Source organism: Megalobrama amblycephala, linkage group LG1 (assembly GCF_018812025.1).
Source record: "Megalobrama amblycephala isolate DHTTF-2021 linkage group LG1, ASM1881202v1, whole genome shotgun sequence".
Lineage (NCBI taxonomy): Eukaryota > Metazoa > Chordata > Actinopteri > Cypriniformes > Xenocyprididae > Megalobrama > Megalobrama amblycephala.
In genome coordinates, this window is record NC_063044.1 from 54,590,582 (window position 1) to 54,601,595 (window position 11,014).

The 11,014-nt window shown below is 34.3% G+C and overlaps 1 protein-coding gene across 1 annotated transcript; it reads left to right on the plus strand.

Annotated features, from left to right (window-relative positions):
• Window positions 1-723: 723 nt before the first annotated feature.
• Window positions 724-10,321, plus strand: LOC125270479 (butyrophilin subfamily 1 member A1-like). The gene is made up of 8 exons (XM_048194169.1): window positions 724-733; window positions 3,087-3,437; window positions 3,553-3,825; window positions 4,024-4,122; window positions 7,965-8,006; window positions 8,161-8,205; window positions 8,442-8,468; window positions 9,731-10,321. The coding sequence occupies exons 1-8, from the start codon at window positions 724-726 to the stop codon at window positions 10,270-10,272; spliced, it is 1,389 nt and encodes a 462-aa protein (XP_048050126.1). The 3' UTR covers window positions 10,273-10,321.
• The last annotated feature ends 693 nt before the right edge of the window (window positions 10,322-11,014 follow it).

Sequence of the window (11,014 nt, forward strand, 5' to 3'; positions counted from 1 at the left end):
AGAACTCTTGACCGAGCAATGCAGCTTCCTTCAACTCCGTCACTAAGGGAACGCGCTTACAGGAGCAGCCAAAGCAAGTAACACAGGTCTCCTAATTTTGCTGAGCTGGTGCAATTTTATTAAGCAAATGAAACTACGGTTGAATTGCTAGTTTATTTATTCCCTCAGGTTACGGTCAAAGAAACTTGTTAAAAGCTAAACAACTGGGGAATCCATTCACCTCCAGATAATAATCTCACCATTTCCCTGTAACTGAGAGTGTGTGTGTTTAGGGGTAGGGGATAGAATATACAGCATGAAAATCATAATGTCTATGAAAAGCCTCCAGAAAACGGAAATTTGACATGTCTGAATATGTCAAGGTCCTCAATATCTCTTATGATTTGATCTGTTAAAATGTGACCCTGGACCACAAAACCTGTCATAAGGGTCAATTTTTTTTTTAAATTGACATTTATACATCATCTGAAAGCTGAATAAATAAGCTTTCATTGATGCATGGTTTGTTAGGACAATATTTGGCTGAGATACAACTATTTGAAAATCTGGAATCTGAGGGTGCAAAAAATGCAAATATTGAGAAAATCGCCTTTAAAGTTGTCCAAATGAAGTCCTTAGCAATGCATATCCAGTCACAAAAATAAATTTGATATATTTACAGTAGGAAATTTACAAAATATCTTCACCATAGGGGTCAAAGGTCACCATCAATCATTTTGACACATGGTCAAGGGTATGAACTGCTGATATACTTTATCAAAACACAATTGTTTTTAATAAGACACTGTTGCAATTGCTGTAAAAAAAATTTTTTTTAAAAAAAGCCAAGGGTCAAGTACTCGATAGTCAATGCTTTTCACTATAATTGTGACTTTAAAAAAAATTTCATTAAAAAAATCAACATTAATAAGGGCTAAATCTCTGTTAATTCTCAGAAACAACTTGTGAAAGAAATAAGGTCAAACTAATCTATAATAAGTGAAGAGGGTAAAGCTGTTTTTGGAGTTATTTAATCATCCTCTGCTCAGATCCTGAGAAACTTAATTAAGAAACAAATCAGTTATTATTCACAGTAGAAATTAATTTAAATGTGAATAAAGTTCTCAACCGAAACATGGCTGAAACATTTGAAATAAAATACTATTTACAATTGACATAAAAGAACAATTTATATAAAATAGTTATTTATTTGGTTGAATTAATAAAATAAACAAAATTAGGTTACATGAGCATGAACTATTGAAAACTATTGAACTGTAAGTTTAAATAATTAAATTAAATGTTTAAATAATTAAATGTCATGTTGAAAATACTTAATATTCTAAGTAATTATAACTTAAATAATTCAGTGGAAATTTGTACCTCAAACAATAACATTTTACAGGGAATGTTTGTACTGAAAACTTAAAAAAGTAAGTTCACATTACATTCATAAAGTTAATCGAATCCTAAGTTCAAACTACATTAATTTGGCAAGTTGAACATAATATTCTATGTAAATACAACTTTACTTAGTGTCAAAGTTAATGATTTTATTTTATTTTATTTTATTATTTATTTTTACAGTGTGGTGATGAGGGATAGATGACTTCCTGGTTAGGTGCCAGGGAGGATGATGGGAAATGCAGTCTGTGACAAGTATGTTGTGCAGTTCTACTGGTTTAACCAGTTTTCCTGAAACAGAAAGTGATTGTAGATGTGTGTGAAATTTATTTGGTAAGTTTATATGTAAGTATTCTGAAGCAAAACACATGCATGTTAACATTATTTGAGTTTCTGATTGTAATACATGTTTTCTCATATTTTTCTTTTTAGCATCTGTGTCCTTCAGAGATTAAGTTGATTTGTTTGACGCTGCTGATTATTAGTAGAATTACAGGTTCAAGATCAGGTAAATGATTTACTCCTTTTAAAGAGCTGCGGTTTAAAGAGATGAAGTTTGTGTTCATTTGTAAAAGGGATAATGTACAGTAAGCTGGTCATTGTCTGACTAAAGTGGTTTATTTTGAAATAAATTAAATTACTGCCAAAGCTACAACTGCCAAACCAAACCTATATCCTAATATGATATCCTAATTTAAATAAAGCACAAACTTTAACAGAAATTTTCCTTAAATATTTTATAGGTATTTCCTGAATTATCACAATCAAACACCTTCACTGTAAAATGCAAATCTCTTGCAGTTAAGCAGAAATAACACACATGTGTGAATTAATGTATCCATATGTCAACATGTGTTTGCTTTAGTTGGGCCCTTGACTTTTCAACATTAGTTGTTTTTCTGTCTGCTTTAAATTATATCAGTGAATCAGGCCACTAAATAATGCTATGGCACCACCAATAAGTGACCAACTTCATCTGAGATTTTCTCCAGCATTTTTTGCCATAACAAATCTGGATCAGAAACACACAGTTAAAACAGTAAAAGACAAACTAATGTTAAAAAGTCAAGGGTCAAGAGCCCTACTAAACCGGACACTGATCACCATAGTGGTGATATCAAACTTTATGTTTTCAATAAATCACCCCAAAATTTAAATTCTGTCACTAATTACTCACCCTCTTGTCTTTCCAAACTCGTAAGATTTCCGTTCATCTTCTGAACACAAATGAAGATCTTTTTGATGAAATCTTAGAGATGTTTGTCCTTCCATAGACTGCTTTGCAACAATCATTTTGACGCTTCCAAAACATCATAAAACGATCGGAAAACTATCCCTATGAATTGAGCAGTTCAGTCCAAATTTTCTAAAGAGACTCAATTGCTTTTTATGATAAACACATTTAAACGTGCTGCATAACCAATGAGCTTCATTAATACGTGCAGTTTAGACCTGAGGCCAGTCGCATAAACATAGCCACTATACTAAGATTCTGTCTTAAGACTAGTCTGACCAGTTAGTCAATGGCTAATCAGTATTGCTATTTGCATTCAAATGAAATCTTTTTTTATGTAACTGACTTTAAAAAGTTATGACCAATCTTGAAGAAAAAAAATAGATGACTAACTTGTAAGACTAGTCTAAGCAGTTTATGCAACTTGCCCCTGCTTTCTTTCTTTCTTTCTTTCTTTCTCTTGTAACAGAGCAGTATAAAGTAGAGGGACCTGCAGATCCTGTATTTGCTGTAGCTGGTGAAGATGTGATTCTGCCCTGTTCAGTCAAACCCAGCTTCAGTGTTGTGGACATGAGAGTGGAGTGGTCTAGATCTGATCTGAGAGGTTCATTAGTGCATCTCTATGAGGATCATGAAGACAGAAACACAGAGCAGATTCAGTCCTACAGAGGGAGAACAAAACTAAATCATCAAGAACTACAGAGAGGAAATGCATCACTCAAACTCTCAACAGTCCAAATATCTGATGAAGGACGTTATAAGTGTTTTATTCAGTCCAAGTCCTGGTTTGATGATGCCATTTTTGATGTCAGAGTTGAAGGTGAGGAATATGAAAACTAACAATGATGATATTTTTTGTTGATCTTGTCAGCAGAACATAAAAAGGCTTGTAGGCAGAAAATGTTCACTTAATGAATGTTGATGTTGATCTGTAGCTGTAGGACGTCCTCCATTGATCACTGTAGATGGGTTTGATCGTTCAGGAGGGCTTCATCTACAGTGTGAATCTGAAGGTTGGTATCCTGAACCTGATCTTGAGTGGCTGGACAGTGAAGGAGTCAGTTTGAGTTCAGAAACTACAGAGAAACTCAGAAACACAGATGGATTCAGTGTGAAACACACAGTCGTTGCACATCACAGTATCACCAAGATTCACTGCAGAGTCAAAATGAAGCATCACATGCTGGAGACTGAGGTTATCATCTTAAGTAAGTACACTTTTAAAGACTAGAGATTTGAAGACTATTAAAGTCCATGACATTATGTAATGCTAAAAGCAAAAGCAGCATTATGTTCATTATAGATTATTAACATTTTACTGTGTATAGCATTCCAAATTTATCAATAATTGACTCATTAAAACATCTAACTTACGCAATGTGCTTAATTATTGTTTTGTTTCACAGATAACATGTTTTATGATTGGAGGACATCAGTCATTCTGATCTCAGTTTTCGTTTTGTTCATTGTGATTTCTGGACTATTGTTTGTTCATAAATACAGAGGTAATACTGTTGTTTTCTTGTTATTTTATATATTTTTTGTAAATAAGCAAGACAGCTTGGGGATAGTTCTCACATGTTTGATAATTTGATTAGTTTTTTTTTTTTTTTTTCTCATTTCTTCTGAAAGGGATAAGTAATGTAATTTCCACCACATCTCAAATGATTGTGTGCTGTGTTTGATCTTTAGATTACAACCCGGAAAGTACTGCGTAATTACAACAAATGTACAGCGTAACTTTCGATAATAGTGTACAGTGTATAGTATAGTGTATATAGTGTATAGTGTATACAGTAAGTGTGTGTACACTCTAAAAAATGCTGGGTTAAAAACAACCCAAGTTGGGTTGAAAATGGACAAACCCAGCGATTGGGTTGTTTTAACCCAGCGGTTGGATTAAATGTTTGCCCAACCTGCTGGGTAGTTTTATTTAAACCAACTATTGTTTAAAAATTGCTATATGGCTAGCTTAAAATGAACCCAAAATAGTTGGGAAATTAAAAACAGACAAAAGGTGAATGTTTATTAATAAGCTTTAATATTTTATTAATATAAATTTAATAGTTTAATAGTTTATTAATATAAATTTATTAATAACAATTTAATAAATGTTTATTGTTTAATAATTATTCATTGAACATTAATAAATGTTCATTTCCAACATACTTTGGGTTAATTTTAATTAAGCAATACAGTAATTTTTAAACAATAGTTGAGTTAAATAAAACTACCCAGCAGGTTGGGCAAACATTTAACCCTACCGCTGGGTTAAAACAACCCAGTTGCTGGGTTTGTCCATTTTCAACCCAACTTGGGTTGTTTTTAACCCAGCATTTTTTAGAGTGTAAGTATTGGGGAACAATTTGTAAAGTATTGGGAATAAAGGGGTAACAACCAGGAAAATAGCAAATTATTTATACTGTATTTTAGAGCTAAGGGGTACTTATACTATTATGATGGACAACAATCTTATGTTTGGGAGCAATTTAGCAAGAAAGTGCACTGATTAAGTTGTTTCAAGGCAAGTAGAAAGAACTACTGCAATCTCTTTTAATACGTGGGGAAATATGCTTTTGTTTCATGTAGTTACAGGGTAAGTATGACATTGCGGGCCGTAAATTAAAGTGGTGCTTGTTACCCTCTTATTTCATGTAGTTACAGGGTAAGTAATATAAAAATAAAAATAAAAAATGCAAACAATCTGATATCACTGACTCCAAAACCTTTATTTGAAAAACAACTTAATTAAAAACCGGTTTAAAGTCACAACACTTCTTATTTGTTTCTCTTGCTCGGCTTCCTCCTCCTCTTGTTCCTCTTCTTTTTCTTTCTTCACACTGATGAATCTTGGGAATCCCATGTCATTTGCTATTCTGTATTAAAAGAAAATACAGTACAGCCGGAAATGTGCTCACCGTTTACTCATATTTTACCATCATGCCATCTTTCGACTGTCACCTGCGTGTGCATGAGAGGGTAGAGAGTTCAGGTTTGACGTAACTTGAAGTGTGATGTAAGCCCAAAGCCACTGGAAGGCAAGCCTGCAACCTTTAGCCAAAAAAAGCGTAAGGACTAACGCTTCGCCCCCCTACGGTACGCAGGGAATAAGACCAGAGACTGTTTTTTGAATGGAAGTCAATGGATGATAGGCTTCACTGTGCTGATTAAACAGCTTTTGTGGGGAAATAGCTAATCATTTAATTAATCCACAGCCTGTTTGCTAATCTTCAGCATGTTTTACACTAAACAATACTTTCTTTGGGAACTATGTGTAGATTTTAGCTTGATAAAAATGTATTTTTTTAAGAGAAGGCAGACTAGGGTATGTTGTGACTGACGTCACTGCCATTACATGATAGGCTGAGAGGTGCTGCACGTGATTAAGTTAGCTGTTACGCTTTCTACAATGATAAGAGAAACAGACCCTCTTATCTCCCTATTATATACAATCTCTGGTAAGCTTGCTGAGAAACTCATGCAGATGTTGGATGGCGTCATTTTTTAGTTGGTTACATACTGTAACAAAGTCCACTGAAAGTGAGCGTAGTGAGAACTAGTGATGGCCGCCTGACACCGATGCTCCGACACAAGCTTCGAACTCGAAGCAGCATTTTTCTTGAACTACTGCTTCGGAGCTTGCTTTGGTGCGGAAAAACACACGTGACCGATGACGTTCTCTGAGTGAATCACGTGACTGGTTCAGACCAGTCGATACTGCTTCGCATCGCGAGAGGCTTCATGACGCGATTTTTTGTTGCACGCACGCTTCAGCAGCTTTTTAGGCTGTATAGGACTATATAGACACCCAAAATGATGCACAAGATGTGGGTTTGTTGTATTAGGAGTTTGCATAGTTGTTATTATCACTGCATTGTTTGATCATCATCATGGAGCCAGCTAGGAAGAGAACCTGTTCTCCAATGTGGGAACATTTTTATCTGATCAGTCCTAATAAGGTGCTTTATTATACCTTGGTTATCCTACTGCACCTGGCTTATTTATTTGTGGCTGGTTTATTTACATCATTCACACAAACCCTAGTTACACTCATACAGACATTATATTGCTATCTACAATTTCACCACTAGATGTCACTGAAACGAAGCTTTGAATGAATGAACCCATTTTCAAAACAATTGATGAAGTGGTTCAATACTGATTCATTGCTTCATTTGGACATCACTAGTGAGAACCCAAGTGCAGTTTTAATAGTATCCAAAACATGAACAAAAAACAAAGACGTGGCCAGCAGCTGGTTACATTAACAAAGCTAGACGAGAGAACAATGAAACATGAGGGCTATCTATACAGAGAGACTAATTCACAAACAAGGAACACCTGTGCACAATCAAGACAATGAACCAATGACAGAACAGAACTGAAATCACCTGACTAAATCAACCAATACGAACATAACACATGAGATTGGGGAATCACATGACATGATCACATGAGGGCAATGGAATCACATGACATCAAAGCACATGGTAAAACCAGGAAACAAACAAAGCAATGAAACAAAGCATAATTATAAAATAAACCATGAAAAGTGAACGTGAAACACCACCAAAAGAAGACATTACACTTACCCTGTAACTACATGAAATAAGAGTGTAACAAGCACCACTTTAATTTACGGCCCGCAATGTCATACTTACCCTGTAACTACAAGAAACAAAAGCATATTTCCCCATTTATTAAAAAAAGATTGCAATAGTTCTTTCTACTTGCCTTGAAACAACTTAATCAGTGCTATTTCTTGCTAAATTTCTCCCAAACGTAAGATTGTTGTCTATCATAATAGTATAAGTACCCCTTAGTTCTAAAATACTTACAGTATAAATAATTTATTATATTCCTGGTTCCCAAGACTTTACATTTTGTTCCCCTATACTTTCACATACTTATTTTATAGGTACACTATAATCATCCAAAGTTATGCTGTAAATTTATTGTAATTATGCAGTACTTTCCGGGCTGTAATCTAAAGCATTACCAATTTTTAAACAATATTGAATGAGTTCACATGCTAGATACTTGTAGGCTGTTTCCTTGGTTGAATTGGTTAAATGTTAAATGTTAAATTGCAGGTTTAAGACGGTGGGGTCCATTTCAATATCTGCAACCACATTGAAAATATTGTAATTTATTATGATTATGTTACAAAAATGCATTTTTACTAGCGGTCTACACAAACACAAATTAAATCCGAAAATATTTAATTGACAGATATTGTGTATCCATATTCTTTTGTGCATGATCATCCTGTCAGAAATTATGTTTATATTTAAGGTTTATGTTGTCTGAATGCTGTTTTTTTGTCTTCATTCTGAATTGTCTTCAGCACACAGACGTCTAAAGGAAAAGATGAACAGAATACAACATGGTGAATTTGTCTTTATTTTTTCTATATAAAGTTATTAATTTGTTTATTCAGTTGTCTATGTATATTTATTCATAACTTGTTGACAGATTAACTGTATAAAAAATAATATCATTTCAATATTCTTATCTCGTCTTTTTTTCTGGATTTTCTTTAGAACGTGATCAACTTTTACAAAGTCAGAAGGCGATTATTCCAAAAGGTGAATTTGTTTTATGGCTTTATTAAGATATTCATTTTTCTGCACAAATATGAATGAATATGCTGTGCATTCATATATATATATAAAATTAATCATATTTTATTATTGTATTGTAAACTGTGTAAAGTCTTCTTGAATGTTATTGGTATTCAAGTGGTTAAAAACACCTGATCTCATTACTGATCTAAAGATGAATTCTGTAATGAACCCTTTTTAACTTCATACTTTGTTTTTAGCTCTCACACAGTTAAGGACACAAAAGGGTGAGTAAAAATACTCAAGTTTTATGGGGGTGGGGGGGGGGGCAATCCAACCGTCTCCATTGAGTTTGTATTGCGTGAGGCTGCCTCCTTGTCATGTTTGACTTGTCTAAAATGTCTAAAAGCTGCTGTGTGACAAGGTGTACAGCAAATAAGCTAAAAAAAAAAAAAAACCCAAAACCAAAAACCCAGAAGTTTTTATAAGCTGTCGACCCAAAAAATGAGCGTTTAAGGGCTAAAAAGTGGGTACAGGCGACTGAGACAGAGCGTGACATGTTATATTACTATGACAACAACACCCACTGGAGGGGAATGTAATCAGTGACAGGAAATATAATATATAAAACTGACATCTGGATATCTGACTTAACAGTGACTAAATGTTTACTGCACATGTAGGCTTACTGAGGCATACTGAGAGTCAGGATCCCAAAATGTACCCATTCTTCCTGCTAATGCTTCACGTCTTATTGCCTGTATCCACTTCTGTCTCCTTAAAGGCTGGCTTTTACGGTCCGGTAGCTTATAAAACTTAGTTCTGGGTTTTTTAGCTTATTTGCTGTACATCTTGTCATACAGCAGCTTTAAGGCATTGTTCTGTTTTTTGTTATAAGTCAGAAATGACAAGGAGGCAGCCCCACGCAATACAAAGTCAATGGAGACGGTTGGAAAATGACTAAAAACTCCATTGTCATGTAATAAACGGCCAAAATGCATAAGAAGTTTTCAATTTTTAGTTGAAAATGGTGTTGTGCAAACAGCTCCTTGGTCTATGTCATTTTAGTATGACTGAAGTATTCATTGCCTCCTGTTTTCCTTTGTTCAGTTTTCCTGCTACTCCTTTGTTGTTATGGTTACTAATTCCTGTGTTTTCAGTGTTCTTTGTCCAGTCTCTTTAATGTTTGTTTGCTTGCCTGCCTTCTGATGAATGATCAAATGTTGTTTATATGTGCCATAAAAGAAACCCATGCATTTAAACTCATAAATGTTTAACTGAAGAAAAAGAAGACAAAATATAATCATAAGGGAATCCAACAATGAACAACAACACACATAGAAAACATGATCAGAACAATCAAAACATTTCAGTCTTTCAGAAGCAGACAGACTTTATCGATCATAATGTAAAGTACACTGAACATTACATTTATTTACAATAAATGCAGTATTTTTACTGCATTATTTTTGTAAAGATACCAATAAATTATAACAATTACAATTATTTTATATTCATCTGTAAAGCATAATTTTCTATATTTCAACAGTGAATGTGATTCTGGATGCTGATTCAGCTCATCCTCGTCTCATCGTGTCTGATGATGGGAAACAAGTGGAACTTGGAAATAAATTGGGGGGGGAAATGGATGGAAATGAAGAGCAAAATGGCAGGTTTAAGGAATATCTTAGTGTCCTTGGCAAGGACAGATTCTCCTCAGGGAGTTTTTACTATGAGGTTCAGGTGAAGGAACAAACCAAGTGGCTTTTAGGAGTGGTCAGAGAATCCATTAACAGGAAGGGCTTCGGGATCAAAATGAATCCTCAGGATGGATACTGGACTGTGGGTCTGAGATATGGGATTTATTTGGCTAGTAATGATCCACCTGTCCCTCTTTCTCTGAGAGTGAATCCTCAGAGGGTCGGGGTGTTTGTGGATTATGATGAGGGTCTCGTCTCTTTTTATGATGTCGAAAACATGTCTCATATCTATACTTTCACTGGTCAGTCTTTCACTGAGAATCTTTGTCCATTTTTTAGTTTGGGGTATTGGAATAGAAACTCCACACCACTGATTATCTGTGATGATTAATAATGACTTCAGTGAATGAATTTATGTGAATGTTCAATGAAATAAAAGGAAATACAGTTAAAAAAAAAAAGTATAAAGTAATAAAAAAATTGATATTACTTACATGGCAGTCAAAACTTTGGACACACAAGGCTGATTTTATGTTTCACGTGATCTTCAAAACTTGGTGGTCTAAAGACTTCTGTTTAAATGACTGAAATGAGATTTGTAAACACATAAATTATGCCTACACTGTTAAACCTTTCAGTGTAAATCTGCAGTGATTAACTGGCAGCAGATTCACCTACAAATAACTGCTTTTTTATTATCATTTTTTTTATATTTATACATATATTTACTATAAAACCTTGTCCTTTAAATTATCTGTAAAATGCTGGCAGCACAGTTGCACAGTTAAAACTCGTTTCATTTGCAGAAACTGATTTAAGTTTATAAACTAATATATGTGCTAATAATGTGAGCAAATTAATACTGTAAGGTTATTTCATTTTAAATGACTAAGGAAATTTGCTAAAGTGAACTGAATTAAACAAAATCATGAAAACAAGAAGCATCAATTTAACTCAGATCCTCTCGCAGATAACAGCACTCATGTCACAATCCTCAGTCTCTTGCCCAGTCACAAGCTGCGCTCATTTTGAAGGCTGCATCCTCTGGAGGTCTCATTTGTCAGTCGCTTGCATCATCAAGGCAGTCTCTTTTTTTTTTTTTTTTTTAAAGTAACCTTTAGATTGCAAAGTAA

Excerpts from the sequence above, each read along its gene's own strand:
- LOC125270479 (XM_048194169.1), top strand. Across the intron at positions 8,206-8,441 it reads GAAGGCGATTATTCCAAAAG|CTCTCACACAGTTAAGGACA; the intron begins GTGAATTTGTTT and ends CTTTGTTTTTAG. Across the intron at positions 8,469-9,730 it reads ACAGTTAAGGACACAAAAGG|TGAATGTGATTCTGGATGCT; the intron begins GTGAGTAAAAAT and ends ATATTTCAACAG.